The 22458-nt window shown below is 42.7% G+C and overlaps 8 protein-coding genes across 8 annotated transcripts; 2 read left to right on the top strand and 6 right to left on the bottom strand.

Annotated features, from left to right (window-relative positions):
• Window positions 1-88: 88 nt before the first annotated feature.
• On the bottom strand, window positions 89-1808 carry EAE97_003858 (uncharacterized protein; the record flags this gene model as incomplete). Its single annotated transcript, XM_038874370.1, has 4 exons — window positions 89-318; window positions 409-1477; window positions 1528-1743; window positions 1791-1808. 4 exons carry the CDS (start codon window positions 1806-1808, stop codon window positions 89-91), a joined length of 1533 nt encoding a protein of 510 aa, XP_038734979.1.
• A 2334-nt stretch (window positions 1809-4142) lies between these two features.
• On the bottom strand, window positions 4143-4913 carry EAE97_003857 (uncharacterized protein; the record flags this gene model as incomplete). The annotated part of the gene is made up of 1 exon (XM_038874369.1): window positions 4143-4913. One exon carries the CDS (start codon window positions 4911-4913, stop codon window positions 4143-4145), a length of 771 nt encoding a protein of 256 aa, XP_038734978.1.
• Window positions 4914-6089: 1176 nt separating this feature from the next.
• On the bottom strand, window positions 6090-8261 carry EAE97_003856 (uncharacterized protein; the record flags this gene model as incomplete). The annotated part of the gene is made up of 5 exons (XM_038874368.1): window positions 6090-6606; window positions 6657-7059; window positions 7111-7316; window positions 7376-7533; window positions 7585-8261. The coding sequence occupies 5 exons, from the start codon at window positions 8259-8261 to the stop codon at window positions 6170-6172; spliced, it is 1881 nt and encodes a 626-aa protein (XP_038734977.1). The 3' UTR covers window positions 6090-6169.
• Window positions 8262-9253: 992 nt separating this feature from the next.
• EAE97_003855 (uncharacterized protein) lies at window positions 9254-11447 on the top strand (the record flags this gene model as incomplete). The annotated part of the gene is made up of 3 exons (XM_038874367.1): window positions 9254-9519; window positions 9732-10298; window positions 10355-11447. 3 exons carry the CDS (start codon window positions 9254-9256, stop codon window positions 11445-11447), a joined length of 1926 nt encoding a protein of 641 aa, XP_038734976.1.
• A 1766-nt stretch (window positions 11448-13213) lies between these two features.
• On the bottom strand, window positions 13214-16172 carry EAE97_003854 (uncharacterized protein; the record flags this gene model as incomplete). The annotated part of the gene is made up of 4 exons (XM_038874366.1): window positions 13214-13742; window positions 13808-15595; window positions 15645-16020; window positions 16071-16172. The coding sequence occupies 3 exons, from the start codon at window positions 16170-16172 to the stop codon at window positions 13935-13937; spliced, it is 2139 nt and encodes a 712-aa protein (XP_038734975.1). The 3' UTR covers window positions 13214-13742; window positions 13808-13934.
• A 951-nt stretch (window positions 16173-17123) lies between these two features.
• On the bottom strand, window positions 17124-17605 carry EAE97_003853 (uncharacterized protein; the record flags this gene model as incomplete). The annotated part of the gene is made up of 2 exons (XM_038874365.1): window positions 17124-17447; window positions 17498-17605. 2 exons carry the CDS (start codon window positions 17603-17605, stop codon window positions 17124-17126), a joined length of 432 nt encoding a protein of 143 aa, XP_038734974.1.
• A 244-nt stretch (window positions 17606-17849) lies between these two features.
• Window positions 17850-19277, bottom strand: EAE97_003852 (uncharacterized protein; the record flags this gene model as incomplete). The annotated part of the gene is made up of 1 exon (XM_038874364.1): window positions 17850-19277. The coding sequence occupies one exon, from the start codon at window positions 19275-19277 to the stop codon at window positions 17850-17852; it is 1428 nt and encodes a 475-aa protein (XP_038734973.1).
• A 590-nt stretch (window positions 19278-19867) lies between these two features.
• EAE97_003851 (uncharacterized protein) lies at window positions 19868-21392 on the top strand (the record flags this gene model as incomplete). Its single annotated transcript, XM_038874363.1, has 5 exons — window positions 19868-20110; window positions 20169-20450; window positions 20503-20553; window positions 20650-21173; window positions 21227-21392. The coding sequence occupies 5 exons, from the start codon at window positions 19868-19870 to the stop codon at window positions 21390-21392; spliced, it is 1266 nt and encodes a 421-aa protein (XP_038734972.1).
• Window positions 21393-22458: the final 1066 nt, after the last annotated feature.

Here is a 22458-nt window from a genome sequence, read left to right as displayed (position 1 = left end):
GCCTAAAAAATTACCATTACTCCTATCTAGCTCACCAATGCAGACCCTAGGATTATCAATCTCGAGTTCCATTATTCATTCTTTTCTCTTATACCTTCTCCGCGGTAGGATCTAAATGTCTCAATGCACTTCCTGTCAAGTACAAACTTCCCGTAACCAAACATTCCATAGCATGATTTTGATAGCCGATTTTTGTGGCCAAGTCGATTGCAGCTGCATTGTTTGGTTCGAGGAGAATACTGGAGTTTGGAGACAGTTTTTGCCATGTTTGGGCGTAGGAACGCATGGCGGAGATGTCTGAGTCTGTGATTTTTGAGGCTGGGGTAGAGTGTGTTAGTATTGATTAATTGTATGTGAGAGAAGTTGTGAAGAAAGGGGGGATAGAAAATGATGGAGAGGGGTACTTACTATCATCCCAATCAGTTGTAAAAATGACATGTTTAACTTTACACCTATGCTTGTCCAACGCCTTTGCAAGACTCTCCACCACTTTCTCGCCATCTCCTCTTGCCCGATGTCCAAAAACAACGACCTTTGGATTCCCCTTTTCCTCACAATTAAAAACTGTTTGTTTCAATCTTCTTATTGCATATGAGAAAGGGGAAAGAGTCGCTTCTTCGCAAACACTCATTGCAAACCATTCTGCAGCTTTGGGGATTGTTTGGAAATGATGCGCGCCATCGAGAAACCAGGAATTTTGTCCTACTTCTAATCTTTGAAATCGGCCGGGCCAGAAGAATCGATCGAGTCCGATTGAGATGTCTTCAGAAGAGAGGGGTGGATATTTTTCACTAAGGAGGGACAGGAGATATGCATCTATGAGAGCGAGGGCAAGGGAGCATTCGGATCTTTTGATGTCGGTTTTGAGTGCATGGGCGGTGATTGGAAGACGATGATCTTCAGTTACAAAGTTCAGCGCAGCGCCCTTTTCATTAGCACGTGTCTCGAGAACTTTTCCTATCTCAGATCCTTGAGGAATAGAAAATGCAGGGGCATCAATTTTCATAATGCCTCCTGCATGCCAAGCTAAGTCTTCAGAAGAAGGGCCACCTTCCTCGATGTGATCTGCGTTGATCTGTGCGATGCCCACAGCTGTTGGCTTGACAAAATTGGTAGCGTCCGTTTCACCTCCACAATGAGTTTCCATAATCACCACATCAACATCTTCACCCATGAATGTATAGATAGCGACCAACAACCTCAATTGCATGAAGTCCGGCATCATTGTCTCAGCAAATTTGCTAGAAAGTATCTCCCATACCTGGAAGAAATATCTAGCAAATTTATCTTCTGATACTGGCTTTGCGTTGATCTTGATTGGCTCACGGATGTTAGGAGAGTAGGGATTGGTGTACAGACCAATCTTCCTTAATACACCTGTTCTAGAAGCGTAAGATGAGAGGAAAGATTTTACGAACATGCAAGTGGAGGCTTTGCCTTTCGTTCCCGCAATGTGAATTACGTTGAATTGTCTGTGCTGTAGGGAATAGTTAGAAATGATCCCCAGCATCGAAAGAGACTACTCACAGTATATCCAAGTGCTTCAAGCCACTCATTAATACCATCATTGCTGGGCTTGGTTGGATTACTTCCTAATGTACTGAGTCTGTTATTCTTTGGCTCAACGGAAGAATCTTCTCCGTCACTACTGCCACAACCTGTTCTCCTGAGTAACTGAGAGGCTCTGCTACGTCTATTAGGCTTGACACGGTCTTTCCTGCTCTCAAGTAGTGTAATAGCGTTCTAATCATTATTAGCACATCTTGTAGTAAGGATAACAGGGAACCTACTCGGTATGATCGCTCCATTTTGCACTCGTTTCTTTCCTATAGCTTGCGTTGGTTGTAGCAACTAAACAAAAGTGAAAAGCCAAGCAACGGACAAGATGGAGAAAATGTAGTGTCTTATCCCAACACATGACGTTGATTTAGGTCTTGTTGGGACAGGCCGCAGTTTTCACATTGACGATCAAGGCAAGGTCATTAGCTAGGTCGTTCTCAACCATATCACGCCTTCGTAGGCCGTGAGGATTTCATTATTGGTCTTAGATGGTCTTTTTGATGGTGGGGCGAAGTGAAGTCAATTATATACAGCTAATTATTGAAAGCAAAAAACATAAACGCCTAAGCGTGTAGGATTGTTGGTGAAAATGCAGATGTGGTCTGTTGTTGGACGAGCCTGGGTCGGGCCCAAAAATCACTGCCCCATACGGAGGCCAACGATTCTTGCAAGGTAGAAGTGGTGAAAATGAGCTACGACTGAATTGATTTATGACCAATAGGATAGAAACTCGCCGTTTTGAAGTGTGATCCAAGGTCCGTCAAACAAAATGTCTACGCGTTCCTTTCAGCCCTGTAGGGTTTCGCGAGCATACCTGATTGAATCGTGGAGAGCCTAATTTTTAGCGCATGATGAGGATTAGTAAGCAACGGAGACCAGCTCGGTCAATGCTCAAACCCAAACTTCACTTCATTTCTCAACACGACGCAACACGGATTTATCGTCACATATCTCGAGAAGATATAGTCTGGACAAATTCTGTATTGATTTATTGGTTTTGTATGGTATTAAAGCTTGAGACCCTCGAGGTGCTTTAGATCTCACCCCTCGATCACATTCACTAAGACCATGAGCCCCACCACCCTTCCGGTAAGAGCATGATGGGAAGGGTTACAATATGTGAATCATGAGCTTTATTTATTTGAGAATCTTACGATGAATCCTCTCAAACCATTCGTCGAAGCTAATTTCAATAGAATTCCTCAGCATATCCACCATCCCATTGACATTCACAGCCTGTATCTCTCTAGACCGCACTGAACGCATGGGTTTGGTGCCAATACCACTTCGCATTGAGCTTTTGCCAATTTTCGACGATCTATTTCGTTCAGTATCACAAGATCTCTGGATGACAATCATCGACATGGAACCATGAATCTTGGACGTTCAATTCTTTATTCCAATCATTCGCGCTGGAAATTTTAGCACTCTTTACGAATCATCAAAATTGGCAGCAGCTTTCTCGCGCCTGAAGAGGTACATACAGACCTTGATTTATTCTTGCATATTCCCCAATATCTCTGATTGAGGACCTTAACACATCCCAGGAGACTACCCGGTGCTAAAGTCCAATAACAAACAGATCACGTGTAATATGTCGTTTGTTCAAATTTTAATGGTCAACTCGTAACAGTTGTGGCACCCGAAACACCAAGGCTAAAAGTTAAGAGTGGTTGACTACCTTATCTTCGTCTTTGAACAGCAGGTTCGTCTGGAACTGCCATATCTCAGGGTTATTTTTGACGAGTAGTCCGGAATTGTATTCGCGAAATCTTTCTTTGAAGACTATGCGGCTGTCATCTACGAAAACTAACTTTATATCTAAGGTTTTCATTTCACAAAAGTCCAAACAAGATGTGGAAGCTGCTACAGATCAGATCATGAATACAGTCCTTTGTTAACATAGCCATCGCCACTCAATTCTTCGAGTTCCCAGCTTGTATTGATACAACACACAAGTTATTTTACTCAGATATTCAACTTGAATCTTGGAATATGAAAGACAAAAGGCCATTCAACCCTGCAATCAGTCTTCTGTTATACATCAACGGAATTCTGTGACCTCAAAAGTTGAAACGCAGCATAGTTTACACTGGGTGGAAGCACAAATGACGTTTAAATGTCGGAAGGAGAAGAACGGTTTCACTAGTCATACAATACACAACGACTTGAGGCATTTTCGAACTTGAAACGAAAATGTCATACGAGATTCTGGTGATCCATACCTGTGTATCATTGATCGAATCTTAGTTGAGGAAAATCACTCAACTCTTGTCATCTAAAGTGCACTTCGAAGTAGCACAGGAGCTTTCTATGTCATCTTTCATTACAAGGGTTCTATAACGATGATGTAATGCTAGAATCAATTCCCGGTTGAAAATCCTCCCAAACCACCACACCCTTCGATGATAGGACGGGTATCAAATCTGGTATATCAAAATTAAAAACACCAGTTTCAGACAAAAGTATTCAGATACCGCCAAAGCAACAAGAACTGCATCTTGATATCCAACCATCTATGTCAGTCCCAGACTGCCACTTAGAAGGTACTAAGCACAACAACGAACACCCCCGCTAGTCGCTCATTCCTCTTCCGATTCTTCTTCTTCTTCTTCTCGGGATTCGTAGTTTGCAATCAATGTGCAAATTTGAGACTCCGCATATGAATGTGCTCTTCTAGTTGCGTCCTCTATATCTGCGCCGTACTTCAATGCATCGTGGATTCGTGTCTCGATGATTTTCTTGGTACCCGCCTCACGCGCAAGCGCATTATAATACAGCTGATTTCGATCTAAATTATCACCCTTATATTCCAAAGTCTCGGGACAGACAACTGTAGGTATTTCAGCTGACACTGGCGATCCTGATTTTTGCATTTGCCACTTTAGGTATCCTGTTGGCGTGTGCGAAGAGGCGTTGGTGGAAGGAAATTGTACCACTGTCGGCTCGAAGCAACCATTCTTGACCTTCAATTTGACGATCAGTTTAGGCTTTATAGTGGTAGATAGAGATGCCCGAGCTCTCGTAGATCGAATCTTTGGTGGAGACAATTGTAAGTTCTCCCATGTGGGTAACTCATCAGCTCTATGGAATTCGGTCGCTCGAGCCTGTTGGACAAGGTTCAAAATAGCTTTGCTGATTTGTGCGGCATTGGTACGAAGGTTCGTATGAAGTTGCAATTCTTTCTGAAATCGAAATTCCAAGGCTTCAAGTGTGTGTCCTTCACTTTTCAGCGCGTTGAATCGCTCCTCCGCCGAACGATGGATTTTCGCAAAACGTGCTAGCAGAAATGTCAGTATTGCTGTTGTTACATCCCTCTTTCCTCCCAATCTGGAAAGTGGTTTACCAGCCATTGTGTAGTAACACTATTGGTTGTTGGTTGACCAGTATAAAACGAAATAAAGTTATATAGGGAAGCGTTGTCTTCGAAGTATTTGATCTGGCTGAGGATATCGAACAATCGAGACAGTAAGTCGCGGTACTTATCAGTATAGTTCCAAAGATCTGCGACTAACAAACTCAAGTATCTTCTCAAATCAACCAAAGGTTGATATATTTTATGATAATATGCCTGTCGTAATTTCACGCGCCCTTGCTCTTTTTATGTTGCTCGTTGTGTCGTCGAAAGATTTGAGGAAATTCAGTCGCAAAAGTCGTGCGCTTTATACCCATATTGCAGCTGTATCCTTATCGTGATTCGAAAACAGACTATACATCGGCGGCGAATGGCCGTAGGCAAATGCCGTGAATATGCCGTACTATGTATTCTCTTGCTTCATTCACTTTCAGTAAATGGTTCGGCCGATTTGAATGGGCTTTGACAGGAACTGAAGTCAGAGGCGTGCTCGAGTGAATTTTTGACTTTCGAGTGCAGTAAGAAGGGATGCATACACCAAACTTGTCACTTCAGACGATAGTTCATCAGAATTTTTGGACGATTTTGGAGGAGACTTGAGATGCCAAAGAACCAATCTCGAAAGTGGTCATGGTGACGGCTAGAGAGTTCCATTCCCTGGAAGCTTTGCTACCATAAGACTGGAGGCTCCGATTCTCTGTACGTGGTTTCTTTATGATTAACATTCAAAAATTCAACATAAATTTAGAACATCAGAATTCAGCTCTTCGTTGCTATATTTTCAAACTCTTAGATGCGAATGCACTATTTGAGCTCAAGCTGTACAAGTGAACATCAGGCTTTAAAATAACGAGCCGATGCTTGGTATTGATGACTAGTGGGTAAAAGCGAAATCAGGGGACTGAAAAGCAGTACATACACTTCGCTTCAGAGTGTATAAGAAACACAGTGAGATTCTGACATGACAATAGCAGCGAGGTAGACCAAAATGAAGATACGATTAAAGTAAGTACATTGCGTAATTAATGATCTAAGAATGAATTAAGATACTTTCAAATTACAGATACGTTATCTCATTCGCATTCATCTCAGTTTTAAGACATCCCATTTGCTTTATTGGCTCCAGAAATCCTTCCATGTGTTCCAAACAGCCAGCTATTCTCGAACAAATCCAGAATATTCTGTTTCTTTCGCAATTCAAATAGTTATACCACACCCCATTCCTCATATTATCACCTATCATTAATTTAAATTTCACATTTTATCCGCTTCTCCCCAATACCACGTATCATCGCCTCCTATCTCACTTTCCTTCACGGAAAATCCATTTCCCAGATATTGAAACCTGTTGTCCCTTTCATTGTTCTTTCTCCTCCATTCAAAATCTTCCCAGCGAGGCGCCTCCAACATATGAAAAAAATGCGCTTGACTTCCCGGATGCAGCGCCAAAACCGGTCCTTCACTTTTTCCATTGCGATACCAACTTCTTACTCCCTTATCTGTCCATACCGTTCGGGGCATGAATTGCGCTATATGTTCTGCGTAGTCTTTTACTGCTGCGGGTTGAGGTCTGAAGGAGGAAATTGACTGAAGTTGACATTTCTGGATGAATTTTAGAGCGAAAGCACTGAGTTGTTCTGTTATTATGGGAATGGCACCGTGTGCTAGAGGACCGTTGGGACCGAGAAATGCTGGCATATGTTAGTTAATGGGAGAGAGGAATGAATCGAGGAGAGCTTACTGATATAATTTGGCATTCCAGGAACCATACATGACATATAAGCCTGACTCGGGTTATCCCTCCACAGATCCTGTAGGTTTCCGTTCTCTCCAATAATCGGAAAACGTGGAACGAAAGAGCAATTGAAACCCGTAGCGCAAACAATAGCATCAACCTCTATGACTTCACTGTTTGTAAGCTTGATGCCGTTTTGTTGTATTTCTTCGATACCGGATGTGATGACTTCGACATTTGGTTGTGTTAAAGCTTTCAGATAGCCAACACCTGGTGTGACTCTTCTGCATCCGACAGGGAAATCGGGAAGTAAGGCTTCGATGAGATGCTTGTCGTAGTTGAGGGCTTCCGCCATGTAGAGAGAGATGACGCGTTTGGCTTCTAGTGCTTCGGGACTGCCTCTTAGGATCTATGGACTAGGTTAGCATCTGTTGACGGGTGACTTTAGGAGGGCACAGACTGTCTTGAATCTTTTGTTAGACAAGGATTCAATAGCCTTAAGAAACTTTGTGTATTTTACTGGATCTTCTCGAAATTTCTGGATTTGTTCCTCGGAAAACTTGTGTGCCGCATCTAGCTCGTACTGTTCCATGATATGGGATACTGATTTGCTGTTGGGCGAAATCCAAGTCTTTGTCCTAACGAAGTGGAAAAGGTTTGTGACTTCTATACAGTGGTCAGAAGCTAGCTACAAGATTTTCTCTTTCATCATCGGGCGATCTTACCTGGTTGTAAAACTGGAACAATCTGAACACCAGATGCACCATTTCCAATGACAGCTACTCTCTTATCTTTGACATCTACATCCTTTTGCCACTTTGCAGAATGAACGAGATCTCCTCGGAAAGAGTGTAGACCCTTGATATCTGGCCACTTCCAATTACTATTTCCCATTAGCCATGTTTGCAATGCTTAAAAAACAACCCAAACTTACTTAAACATCCCACCCGAATTAAGCAAAAAATGACATCGATCTTCGAAAGTTACACCAGTAACCTCATTTTCAATCTTCATGACCCATTCTGCAGATCCCTCATCCCATTGCCCATGGATGATCTTATGCGACAATCTGATACGATCTTTCAAATAATGCTTGCTACACACATCTTGTAAATAACCTTGGATTTCGCTCCCTGGTGCAAACAGAGAGCTCCAACCAGGATTTGGTGTGTGAGAAAATTGATAATTGTGGGAAGGATCGTCTGATGCACATCCGGGGTAACAATTTTCAAACCATGTACCACCAACTTCAGGATTTTTGTCATAGACTACATGTTCGATGTTGGTGCCGTGTCGTTTCAGAGCTCGAGCCATGTTGATACCGCTCACTCCTGCTCCGATGCTGATGACCTTTACCGGCCGCATGGTTCCCAGAGTATATTCTTTTGCGATGTTGGAAGATGTTTCATTGTGATAGGTTTTAGGTTGGGTATCTGTTTGAGGAGGCTTGGATTCAGAAATGGTATGGGTTGATAAACACCTTCTGGAATTTCCCAGAAACTGTTGCTTATTGTGAAAGCCACGAGTGTGGTTCTGGAGCGAGGCTGTTGCATATTGAACGGGTAAATGGGTGACATGGAACTGTCGACGGGGTATGATAAATTTCAACATATTTGATAGTATTAAAAAAGATGGCATAATCTGCAGCTAGATGGTGCAAGAAAGCATGAATTGAAGTATTTTTATAAATTACCAAGGGAAACGCCCTACGGCACTGTCGCTAAATGAAGTAATATACAAAATTGGCGAGAATGGGGTTAGGGAATAAATTAACTTTCCATTCACCGAAAAAAATGAATGTAAAGTCGGTCTGATTCCAACACAGGAATTGAAGTCAAGATGTTATCTGGTAAGCGTCTACCCTGCCCCTTTACAAGATCCAAACGAGGTGAATGGGGGATTATTAAGAGCTTTGTGATAAAGGACTGGGCATGGAATGGTCAATGCTTCGAGACAGCCCCGAGACCATGGATCCGAAACTTCTGGGGAACATATATTGTAACCTAAAAGAGAAAAGATAAGGCTAAATTTAACCATGATCCATAATAAACTGACATAAAGTGGGCAAAAATGAGGCGGATAGTCAACTGATTTTATGATGTAGAGCCGAGGCATTGATCACAGTATGAGCAGATCGTAACTCCCACAGACTATCTGAGATGAGGGTATATAATATGATGTATGATACAAGCGCCTAAAGCAGGGGAAAGTGGGGTGGTTCTTGGATTATGAGTCTGTAGTATGACATTGTTTGCTTGTTTCTAATACGCGGTGATAGATTATTGACATCAATGAGTTACCGTGTCGACTGTTCGATTGTACAACTCCCATCCTTGGCAAAGATTCCCGCCTCCAGCTTACATTAATCTTGTACGACAGCTCTAATAATGGGGTACGACGTCTATCATCGAGATCTATCTTACGGGCGATGTAAAAGTAGATGACAATGCTTGGCGTTGGATATAGAACGGCAAATCATATATATTCGATTGTATGCAAGTAGCTTTGTAACACAAGAGAATCTTTCTCTGATTGATTCAACCTCATACTGTTGACTATTCACTACCCCAACATCAATTTTGAGTCGTCGAATCTCAAGAATTATGGCTACAAAAGTAAATCCAAGCTTGGATCTCAACCAAGATACACGCAATGTTGTTTTGCAAAGAATGATGGGACTCAAACTTTTTGATCTTTTTGCAAGTCTTGTCGCGACAACTAGTCAACAAATTTCAGATACTGCGTACTTGAATTCATACAACTCGTGTGGTAATAAATTACCGCAAACTTCTGACGTTATTGTTGTCGGCGGAGGAATCCATGCTTTGATATACAATCCACGCAAGGAGTTTGGAGCTCCAGAATGGAAGTAAGCTTAATCTACAATCTCTTATCTTCATGCGCAGCATATCCAATAGACAAGTTGCGGAGATTCTGTCTTCCTAAAATCCTCGCGCCAATATGACAAAGGGTTCAAGAAATAGAAATCGTTCATGGACTATCGCTGATTTTCATGCACTTGCTAACTTAAATCACAGAGGGAAATACTACATCCCTGACCATCCTAGAGAAGTCACCCAGCCCAACCTACAAAATCGGCGAGTCAACATTAACAGTATTTGGACTTTGGCTTAAAACTGTCGGGATCCAAACTCCGATGCTTTCAAGACTCTTTGGACCAAAAGATGGCTTGGCATTTTTCTACTTTTCCACCGAAGGCAATCCAGAAGATTACACACAATTTGTTGCCAACGGACCTGCTGCAGATTTCGTACCAACACTTCAGGTCGAGAGGAAGATAAGTGAACTGATGCTCACACTCTATGCGCAACGCCTTGGAATAACAGTTCTTCATGGAAGAGAGGTCATTATTGATAAGAAATCCACGGTGATAGACGAAAGTGATGGAATGTCTCTTAGAGTACGAGACTCTGAGACGATGGTCGAGGAATTTGTGGACGCGAAGCTTGTAGTTGATGCCACAGGACGATTTCATCGCTTCATCTCGAAAGAAGCGCGTATTGAGCGTGTAGATGGGTTCAATACGAATGCGTACTGGGCGTACTTTGAGCAACTAGGAGATGAATCTGATATCCCGTTGAGACATTACGAAAGTGTCAACACAAATCATATATGTCTGCCTGAAGGGTATGTTCCAGTTTTCGACATTGATTTGAACGACACAAGCTAATATAGTCTTTTAGATGGGCTTGGGTCATTAGACTTCCTTCATGGGAGGGTAGCTCTATCCCTAATCTTACAGCCATGATCAATCATCTGTTGGATCTTAACGCGGCCAAAGCACCAGCAGACTCCTATCCTTCAGTACCTGAACTAGTTGCGAGATTCCGGGTCAAATTTCGTTGGGTTGTTAGCATTGGATTTGCACTTCGTTCCGATGTTGTTTACCCAGAGAATCTTTCCAGCTTCGGAAGTAACGAAGCGGAACAGAAGTTCAATTGGATTGTTTCTCGATACCAAAAAGTTACCCAACTAATGGAAAAGCACAAACTTATCGAGGATCTCTATGGCCCCGGAACAACCTGGTTTGTGCGCAAGAATTTGGCATTCCGTGCCCCACGAGTTACTGGAAACAATTGGCTGGCCATTGGTGATGCAACTGGTTTTACCAATCCACTATACTCCCCTGGCATCAACGCGAACATGAGCACTAGTATTTATGCCGCTAAAATGACGAAGAACTATCTCTCGGGGAAGGATTCATCCGTCAAGAAGGATCTATTCCGAAAGTACGAAGACTTTTGCAAAGACCGTGTTCCCAACAATCAACGCATGAACGTCTTCAATTACATGTGTATGCGATCCCCACATACTGGACCAATGGGACCTATCTGGCAGTACTTATGCGGAACCGGAAACGAGAAATTTCAAAATGCCAAGAATTTGAATTTGCAAAATGTGCATGAGTTTCTCACAACGTGGGATTGGGGTTCCAACAAAGAGGAATATATTGCGTTCAGCAAACTGGCCATTGAAATGCTAGATGGACCTTCGCATACTAAGCTATCCCAGAAAACTATTGATGAAGTCAAGAGACTTTCTGCTGAGCATCTGAAAAGAGCCATGGCTAGTGGCAAATACAAGGGAAGATGGGCGGGATTGTTGCGCTGGTACGATGATGATCTCAACTTTGTAGCAGACAAGGTTGACAGAGATGTATTGGCTAGAAGATGTGTAACATGTGGGGAGTGGAAAATGTTGAGACCAGATTGTAGGAAATGTGTATATTGTGGTTGGGAGCATACCGTTGAGGAAAGTACAAAGGTTCTGTACTGAAGTGGGAAATCCCCAAGCTGATTCGATGGGATGAATGTAATTAAAGGCAAAGCAGCGGAAGATTCGAAGTTTGGTAGTATTGGGACTCCTAGCGAGCCTGATCTCATGTAACCATCCCATCATCCAGAGCGACAAATTAATGAATAACATGTTTGATTCCAACATTGGCTTGATGGCGATGAAACATGCCCTATCACGATATTAGCCTGAAATGTGCGAATGAAGGCAAAAATGAAAGGCCTGAATAGTGTTTATTGGAACGGAAATTTGTCTGAATATATGTCATGTGTTCAGATATTTCTGAAGACGATGTAGAGTACGAATAGGAAGTGGGAAGTTGGTAGATTGTCGTTGATCGCGCCACATGTTTCTAGAAGCCTGAGCATTCCCGAGGCAAATCATGATCCTGGTTGTCCACGGGTATTCTAATTTTAGCTCAGCCACCTTTTGACAGCGGGAAAGTTTAACTAATCTAGTACTACACTTCATGAATGAGAATAATAGATGATTCCAAGGTTATTATTAATTCTCGATTGAGACTTTAAAGACTTCAAAATTACAAAATGAATTCATTCCGTTCGTATAAACCATACTTCAAAGCTAGGTAGTTTCTTTTATGTTTGGGCCTGTGCTGTGCCGAGAACGGCAAATATAACAACTGCCGATTCGACCATCAACACCCAATAACATAGCAATTCAATCCAGTCTCAACAGGGAGATTTACGAGCTCTCATTCCCTTCGAATACGAATGAACGTAACCTGTCACACGGTGAAAATCTGCTCCTGACTCCAACTCAAAAGCACAAGCCTATAACGGGTAATGTGCATCACGTATCCGGACTAAACCTTAGATGCCACAACGGTTTTTAGAACTTAAAACATGCCGGAATTATCTCAATGCCACCAAAACTCCCGAATTATATTGCTGTCGGTTCTCTTAAGAGACCATTCTAGGCAATCCAACTATGCCGCAGCAGAATTAGTCGCTGGCATACCATTCGTACACGCCCAAGCCGAGGTCTTCAAACAAAACGACGAATACAAAGAATTATTCCATTGGCCCGAAATTGAGAAATCTACCGAGACAATTCCCTGGAATCAAAAACGTTTTGCGGGGATGTTCATCCGTTTTCCCCGCTTCGTTCTCCCCAGCTGAGCGATATTATCCAGCGAGAGTAAATAGCCGATGATTCATCCCAAGTCGTAGGAAATATTTCCAAACCATGCATCCAAGATTGCAATGTGATAACTCCATCGTTATGGAAAGGAACCAGCTTGGTATTCGCCTATGTGGATTTGATAGTCAGACCGGAATTTTTGTCCATATATTCCGTATTATTGGTGTATAGCACAGCAGTCACTATTTAGATGATGCCAGTAGACGATCAGGAAAGCCATAGTTGATACGCCAATTACAGGGATGAATGTCTTTGAGGAACAATCTGGGATTTCTTAGAACTTAAAAGGACGGGAATGTGGATGAGACACAACAGTCGATGGGTCTATCAACTTCGACATCCATATCATGAATCGATTGTACAAGCGCGTCTATGACTTGTAATTGAGTAGTGATTTCTATTCAACGTCTCACTTGTGGATGGAAATTTATATTGTGAAACCATGAGGGAAATTTATCTAATTTCTAGGCATGATTCAAACTCGAGTCATCGGAGACTTTACCATTGTTATAGATACTAGCGAGAAGTTAGAATAGACTGAGCTATGCAATGGACAGGATGTTTATAGAATTTGACATGGAATCAGGACTATGAGACATGAGAACTGTACACAGATCATGTTTCAAGTATGAAATAAGCGACGGCTCGGCCAGATTTGGTGGGTATTAGAACCAAACCGAGCCACAGACAAGGCAATGTCATCTATTAAAGTTATCTATCCCATGGTTCCATGACCGCTCCAATAACTAAGCAGAGACAGCACAACTCTGACCCGCCCCAACCATCGAAATATTATCCAGCAAAAGATACACTGCCGGAGCACTTTGACTGTTACACTGCCAAGTAATTTTCAACTGTGCCGAATGAGTTATTGGAACTACCGTTGCCGGTCGTTGCGAATAGCCAGTTCTATAACTCGCTACATTCAAGTACGTAATAGTCGCTGTATCGATGACTACTCCTCCCACGGAAGCAGACAACACACAAGAAGCTGTTGGCAAGACGACGGGTCCCATTACTGACATGTAATAGATAAGAGTGTAGGATTGGCCGGGGATGAGGGAATCGATTTGCTGGGATATAACGGCTGTGCTTAAACGTTGACCAAAGAGGATACTGCGAGAGATTAGGTTCGCTTTTGGCAATTTGGTAAAGACTCAAGAGAGAGGAAGGGAACTTACACAAACTCATCGCCAGAATATGGAGTAAATGCACAATTGACCTTAGATTGTACATTGGCCCAATCACTAAAAACCCACGGCGTCTGATAAGAGCCAGATGTAGCGGTTTCAAAATCACCATTGACAACTACTTGGGTAGGTGACGGAGTGCAAGCTGGAATTGTAGTCGAGACAACGACCAGGGGGATGTTGCAGGAACTGTTATTGTTACAGTCTCGGCGATCACGGTTGGTTGAATTGAGAGACAGCTGCAAGCTGATGATTGTTGAGCCAAATCATATGTTGCTGTAAATGGATATGAGTCAGGTCTTGTCGTTCTCTTGAGAAAGGTCACAGTTGCTGGGCTGACGGTGGTGGTAGTTGTGATTAAAGTGGTCTTTGTGACGAAGAGGTACTGTTCATCTGCGTAACTCGGCTGGATGGAGAGTAGACTACTGCAATAAGAGCTTACTGGAGTACCAGCCGCTGCAAATACTAAAGCCGCCGCGTCTGTGCTACAAAACGCAGTTACAGAAGGGAGTGCAAGACTTGATGTTGTAGATGGAGCGCTTGTGATAGGAATCTCAGTTGTTCCTGGTAATTTTGAAGTACTGCTATTAATCTCTACACTAGAAGTGCTGGTGGGGAGAATCTCCGTGGTTGTGAGAGTCATTGGAGCATAAAACACTGTTCCTGAAGGAACATGCAAGCTTGTGAAATTCGGGATTGAATAAGCTGTTGAAGATATTGAGTACACAGTTACTGAAGGGAACTGCAATCGGGTGGAGTCTGTCACTTGGTGAGCAGTCGAAGACGCAGTTCCTCGAGGAATGTCGGATATTGTGGAGTTACTCATTGGGTACCTAACCGATGATGAGTATCCAGTTCCTGATATAGAGGAAGGGCTTGAGCTTCCGGTTCCAGTGGGTCGGTATAAAGATGTGGAATTCCCGAATAGATAGCTTTGTGCAGAGTGGGAAGCCTTTGTGCACTTTGTTCGGGAGTGGCGTGATCTTGTTTTTGTTGACTTGACTGCGATTGAGCGGCTGGAAGCCGATGCTGAAACAGACAAGGATGAGGGAACAATCGAACTGTCGGAAGCTGAAGTCGAAATTACACTTCCAGTGGATGAAACGGAAGGGAACGTAGTGAGCGATGATGCACCCTGGGTTGAAGATGCTGACTGGGTGACAGGGCAAACAGTTGTATAATCAACCACAGTATTGGTCACAGTAACAACTTTTCCGCTAGTACTATACGTGCTGGTTGAGAGAGAATAGACTGTTGAGGTTTTATATTGAACAGTTGGTTCTGGAGTTGGGGAAGACTTTTCTGTGATAGGGCAAACTGTCGTGTAATCAACGACGGTATCTGTCACTGTGAAAGTCTTTTCACTAGATGTGTATGTTCTAGTAGAGAAAGAATATACAGTTGATGTTGTATACTCAACCGTCGACTTGGGAGTTGGACTTGGGGACAATTCTTTTGTGATAGAACGGACGGTTGAATAATCTACTAAAGTTTTTGTAATTGTCTGCCCAAGGCTCGTGTATGCCGAAATTCTATAAATTGTCGATGTCTCATATGCAGCTGTGCTTTCACCAGCCAGCTCTCCCAGTGCTCGGAAGGTTGAGGTAACTTTAGCGGTGACAGGACAGACTGTTGTATAATCTACGATTGTTTTCGTAATAACTTCACCACTTGGATTTGTGTAACTAGATAAGGTGTACACTATCGATGTGGTATATTCAACTGGTGCCGTTGATTTGGGACTTGGGCTTTGTGTAATGTCATGGGTGACAGGGTAAACTGCGGGTAGAATCGACCACAGATTGGGTCTTTGTTACCAATAGTTCACTTAACTGAGTAGTATAAGTGGAGAGAGAGTATATGATCGAGCTAGTGAACTCGTTTCCGGACCCCGGGATGGCCTGCAAAGATGTAGGAACTACGGACACTATTGCGGAGGAAATGGTTGGAACAGAAGTTTTGAGAGAAGGGGATGCTTTGGTAGAGACTGAAAAGTCAATAGAGCCTAGAGCATATGACGACTGTCTGGTGAGCTTTGCTGTAGGCTGGGCCTGAATTAAACAAGAACATGCAGATGAGATACGAGATGCTGGAATCGCAGCTGGAATATAACCGGGAATACTGATGCTGTCATTCTCTAAGTATCTGCCACAAAACTGAGGTCCTGAGGTGTTCTGATTGATTAATGGTTGAAGACAATCGTCCTGTTCTACAATCAGCTACATTATATCAATATCAATACCCCTTAACATACCAATACACAATATTTTACCTGAGCTGGAGCACAAAAAGGAGTGTTTTCCGATACAACAGAACGCGCCAAAAGAATGACTGAGAAACAAAAAAACGACTTCATTTTAACGATTGTCAAAGAGTGTAGACACGACGCGAGAAACGAGGAGAAAATATTTTATGTGCAGCAAGCCAACTATATATCACGTCTAATCATACAACCTCGCTGTTCAAACTATTGAACGTTTGTGGCGCCATTATACTAGACGAATTCAGCAAAGCCAAGAAGCATCTTCACGAAGGCCTTTCTCACGATGTTGTAGGACTGGACCCTTCTGGACTCGGGGTACCCGATGGAATGGATAGATCTAATGTTCACCATGTTTTTGGAGAATATGGATGGCACTAATCTGGTACCTGTATTGGCACATTGAATCAGCACAAAATCATAAAATCGGCTCGCATCTGATATGCTTACAAGCATTGTTATTACCAAAGTAGTTGATGAGCTCCAACCTACTACCAATTTGGCTTAAAAATTTCTTCTCACCCCTGAATATTGGGCCACCTTTGTATTTTGGCACTCATCTGGCCCGCAATGTGCCATTCACTAGACAGCATGTAGATATGGTACGCGAAATCTCCGTGTGCTTTAAGATTATGGGGTTCTATCTCCCACTTATAGAAACGACCCCGTTCTGCATCAGATTGCAAAAGTTGAAGGGTACCGGTTTGTCCTGTCTGCCACCATTGCGAAGTTCAATTGCAGACAGGAACGGAAGTGATGAAGTGGTCTGTGCACACACAATGAAGAGGTTCACACCGTGCGTGCTGACCTTTCCGAAATTGATGTATTCCCAAATCGTCTAGAATGATATCCATACATCTCTCGATCCAATACTAGCAAATATTATAAGCTGTAAGCTTTGAATGTTCTTCCCAAGTCTCCTGGTAAAAAGTGAGGCAAAATGATCGTATAAGTTGCAAGCAGTAAAGGGTAAGACAGTAAAACGAACACCTCAAAATACTCCTGAAGAACACCAGAGCTACTCGAAATTTGGTAGCCAAACATCAATCAATCCCAGGAAACAAAAGAGAGACAACCCAAATGCCTCAAGCACTGGTCAAATACCGGTTTGTTCTCACTTGGAGCAAATAGATCAGCAGGATCGCACCCAGGATCGGAGATGTACTTATTTATGAAGATCATAAATTCGTCTTCGTTGGTCGTTGTCTTTAAATTGGCTGTCGATATTTCTCGGTGAGAAAGATTATGATATGTATGAAACTGGCTGGGAAAACCAGGCATATCCCTCAAATCGCCTTGCGGCTTTGAAATCGCGGTCATTGTAAGCTTCAACCATGTTGAAATCAGAAATCGAAGATTTAAATTTAGAAACTGCGGCAGGATGTGGTTATCATTTCTGTAAACGCCTAGTAGGTGCCCACGTTTGAATGTTCGAGAACGATAAAATCAAACGTTCGAGAAGCAATAAACGAATCTTCCTGCAAACACCTCGTGACTTTTGATGTTTGATGGATAGTTTTGTTGCACATCTATCGTGTTTGGAATTATCTAGAATGATTTCAAAGAACGGCTTAGAATGTTGCAAGTCTTCTTTACCCCACGCAAAAACCTCGTGTATATGAAACACATGTTTTGTATTTCAATCGATATATTATCAAGACAACTTCGACAATTAAATGAATTCTCTAATTTCCAATTTGTGATATTAAACATTACTCTTGTTAGAGTTTAAGATCTATAAAAACGTCTCCTAATCCTCTTCTGGTCCGTGATCTAATACTGATCTTTAGGAACCTCTTTCTTATTTTTACAAATGCCATCAAAATCACCATATATACCCATTCCTCTTTCTACAATGTCTACAAATTGATGGAACTCACAAGAAGCGCCAGGCCCGCCTTGGCATTCGGGAATTGGCCTTGGGGCAGTATTGGCGATGATCCTCACAAATTCCTGCACATCATCTTCATCATCTGCATCGCCTTTCAATCCTTTACATGTGAGTTTTTCGATTCCAACATGACCTAAGAATGGGATGAGTTCAGACATTTTCCATGATCGAGACCAATTTATACGATCGGTTGGAAATTCTTCGGCGAATGCATTGGAGGAATTGAAGAGGCCAAGGGCGGTGGCTATGAAAGGAGGAACTTCGCGATGGGTAAAAGACAAGAAGAATCGTTGGCCGTCGTCATCGGGAATCCCATTACCGGAAGATTCGGAATGTTGAGGCGCATGAAATTTGGAGAATAGATGCGCCGTGGTATTTAGCCAAGGAAATCCCAAATAAGGCGAAAGAGGATTACCATGGCCCACCATGCGCGAATATTTCATGTCCCACGCATATTCGTAAGCCATCCATTCATCGTCTGTGAAAACATCGCAGATCTTTGAAATCTTGCCCTTGATAGCAGATTCATACCCGCACATCTGTTGCAACCCCATTATGTCATAATTCCCAAGTTGGACTGGTGAATACTGCTGAAGTCTTGCGATGATCGACGGTGCATATTTTGCGAGGAAAGTTTGTAATTCTTCGTCTCCAGGTTTTTTGGTAAATGCATCGCATGCTTTATGTGGGACTTGGGAATGAAAGGACGATCGATTTGTTCCAATCTCGACGATTTCGACTTTTTGTGGAAAGACACTACCGAATGCCTTGGCCGTATCTTGTGTTCTTGACTTCTTGTCCGCATAGATTCGTTTCGTTGTGGGCACTAGTTCGGGATATCTGGATAACAAATGTTTGCTAACCTTTTTCGAGTCTTTGATTCCTTGAGGAGTGATTTGTTCCATTTGATTCTTTGGATCATCGATGGGAGTTTGCCATTTCTCAAAAAATGCGAGCGGGCCAGTCCATCCCTTCCTTTTCTTTCCTGATTTGGTGGTATATGTACTATCTAATTTTTTCAAAAATGGTTCGATGTAGGTTTCGTAATCGTCGTCATTAGCATAAATTGCGGCATGTCTGACAAGATAAGATGCAGCTGTAACTTCGCAGAGGCGAGGTGCTTTGTGATTAAGACCCGGGCCAATTGCATCGAAATATGGACTGATACCAGGAAGATGAAGGAGAGGATCGAATTTGTAATCCTGGGTATGAGAGTTTGCGGAATAATCTTGTGAAATACGAAGTGGAATTTGTGATGAAGAGACTGCCGGAATGGCCATTAAGGCCAAAGCCCATCCGTATTGAACCATATCAACAGGCAATCGATTGGGTTATGTATCAAAACATTGATAGATTCAATCTATTTTGCTTTCAAAAAATGACAGAAAATCGGCGAACACATTTCTATAAATGTTGGGAATTTGTACATGACATCATTGATTGGCTCGGCCCCTTACCGCTTTCCAAGTTCCTGGAGCGGGACGACTAGCGGCTCGGCATCGGTAGAGCTAATTCGGTTAGCTCGGTTATATACTTTGAGTCCCACCACATTTGTGAAGAAGTTTTTGTATCTAACAAAAAGACATTCGAAATGCTTGGTAACAAAACGATACCTCCAAACACTGCATTGATCATGAAACAACCTTTGGCTCATTGTCACCGCCACAAAGGATGATTGGACCACATCTATTGAGGAAATGTTGGAAATTTTCTTGCTTCACTCCACATAGGCAGAAAAAGGAGACCCCTTTCCCTATCAATATTGTTTATGAGAGTTCATGTTTACTTTGCTTTTGAGTGTATCAATATAAATCATCCATCCATAAGAATTTGTATCCAATCTCTACACAATTGTAGGAACCAATTGTCGCGCACTCACTAAGCTCCGGCGGTCGACATGATGGCCTCTCCATCACAGATCACAGTGCTTGCAACGACTATCTCGAGTTGCACTGCTATTGTAAATGAATACTTCTTGAAAAATAACCTTCCGATGCCATCCTTTGATATATCTGGTCCTTCTCGCATAATCATTCCATCTCATGAAAAAGAGGTTGCTGCGGCATATGCGGAGGTTTTGAAGGCAACCATGGAGCTTCATCATCTCATGTTAGGACCTACAGCAGCTTTGATGGGCACATCGGTTCGTAAAATTGACAATTCTATGGAAATTGTCAACTAAGCTAAACATGATTGTTTAGGCAATGGATAGTATGAGCTTGCAATTCATATATGCATATGATATGGTCAATACTTTCCCAATAAACGGCGAAGCGACCTTTGAACAAATCTCTGAGAAGTGCGGCTTAAACTTGATCGATACTCGCAGAATCTTGGGATATGCGATGACGAATCACATCTTCAAAGAGGTTCGGCCGGGAGTAGTAGCCCACACAGCAGCGTCCAAACTTCTAGCATCCGACTCTTTGTTAACGGATTATGTTGGAATCGTCACCGAGGAACGATTCCAGGCTGCTGCACATGTAATTTCTTTTATAGGTGACGCTTCATAACCCGACACTAATCGTATTATAGACAGTCGAGGCGGTGCAAAAATTTGGGTATGCAAAAGAGCCCAACCAAACTGTGAGGATACCAACACTTCAATTTTTAATACCGGCTATCGGAATTTTGAAGAGACTTCCTGTGGTATGTAATATGCTTACATGGTTGGTATTTTAGGGATACAGCATTGGTCACCGAACCAACAAAGGTCTTTACGAAGAATTGAGTGCTCATCCCTCTCGAGGGAAGCGTTTTGCCAACGCGATGTGCGCATTCACTTCCAGAAATGACCTCTCGCTCTTATGTGAACGCTACGACTGGAAAAGTCTTGAGTCAGCGACCATAGTTGATGTTGGCGGAGGGTATGGACCTATTAGCATTAGTCTAGCAAAAAAGTTCCCCGATTTGAATTTCATTGTACAGGACTTCGCAGGAGCAATCGCAGAAGGGCCAGCATACGTACCAGCTGAGATCTCAGATCGAATAAACTTCATGGAGTATGACATGTTGACTCCACAGACTGTTCGGGATATCGATGTGATATTCTTCCGTGCTATATTCCATAACTGGACGGATCATTATTGCATCAAAATCTTGCGAAATCAAATACCGGCGCTGAAGAAGGGATCGAGGTTACTTATCGTGGAACCACTATTGGTGGAGTCAGGAGAGCTTCCATGGCATGAGGAGAGAAAACTTCGGTGAGTTTAGTTCTCCATTTTGCAGATGATATTACTGATGAAGAGTGATTAAGAACGATGAATTTGAATATGCTTTCGTATTTTGGCTCTCGGGAGAAATCTATGGAAGATTGGAGAGAGCTTTTTCGGGAGGCAGATGAACGGTTCGAGATTAAAAATGCTGTGAAATTGGGAGATTCCCTTACTTCCATCCTGGAAGTCATGTGGACAGGGGAATAATTCTCACTGTCATTGATTTTGATAGTTGTAGATGGAATTTTGATCGATGAGCAATGCTGTGAGATCTCACATCATCGTGAATCGTAAAAGGTCGTTTTTGAGCGTGGCTTGAGATTTGTGGCTCAAGTCTTTGGTGATACATCCCTGGATTGGTGGGCGTGTCGGGGAATCTAACCTCTTTAAAAAGAACCCCTTGTGCAGCCCCCACGGTTTCAGTGCCGGGGTATTTAAACTTGACTACCCGCCCGATCTGTTCCAATCAGTTCTTGATATGCATGACAATTGTTGTGATCTAGCTGCAAATTTCACCCATTTTTTCTTCCGATATCGATGCAAGGAACGTGAGAGATCCCTGCAGAATCCATCACAGTCCACGAAAGTTTGCCCATGCTGACAGGTAATTGAGAGAGAGAGAGAGAGAGAGAGAATGGAATCACAATGAATGCTCTCTTGGTCGAGTGACCTGTTCTACTAAAGAATTTTTGGTGTTCAACTCTAACTCCTTTGAAGCCAACTGTGAAGGGGGGGGGCTCGAAATATAGCAATACAACAGCGGTATGCGCATCAAGATGATCCCAGCGACAAAATAGACAAGGCTGTTGATCTGAAAAGTCCGCCATCCGAAGTAACATTGGCAACTACCATGATACCATGAGTGACAATTTCAGCTCTCTATCCTACTTACTCTTCAGCAGAGCCGTGAAGCCTGAAACGGCAGCTTGCAGTATTGCAGCGGGTTTCCCTTTGAATGTGCTGTCATCAAGAATCCGTGTATTTGATAACATCCACTCGATGAGTTACCACAGTTGCGGTAAAGTCCGTTAACAGGGAAATGACGTATCTTCGGCATATAATACAAGGGCCAACACTCGAAAACACTGTATCCGAAGCAAATTCTGCAACCTTTGCGCTTTTTTCCTCTATAGAAACTCGATTGTCATTTATAACGTTTGTTTCAGGCTTCTGCTCGATCTCTAGAATCGAAAAATGACTGGTTGCTGGTCGTCCAAGGGATTGATGATCCCACTACTGTCTCAATTACCTAGTAGCTTGCTGTAGGTGAACG

Source organism: Botrytis byssoidea (assembly GCF_014898295.1).
Source record: "Botrytis byssoidea strain MUCL 94 chromosome Unknown BBYS_006, whole genome shotgun sequence".
In the NCBI taxonomy this organism is placed as follows: domain Eukaryota; kingdom Fungi; phylum Ascomycota; class Leotiomycetes; order Helotiales; family Sclerotiniaceae; genus Botrytis; species Botrytis byssoidea.
This window is presented reverse-complemented; position numbering and strand designations above follow the sequence as displayed.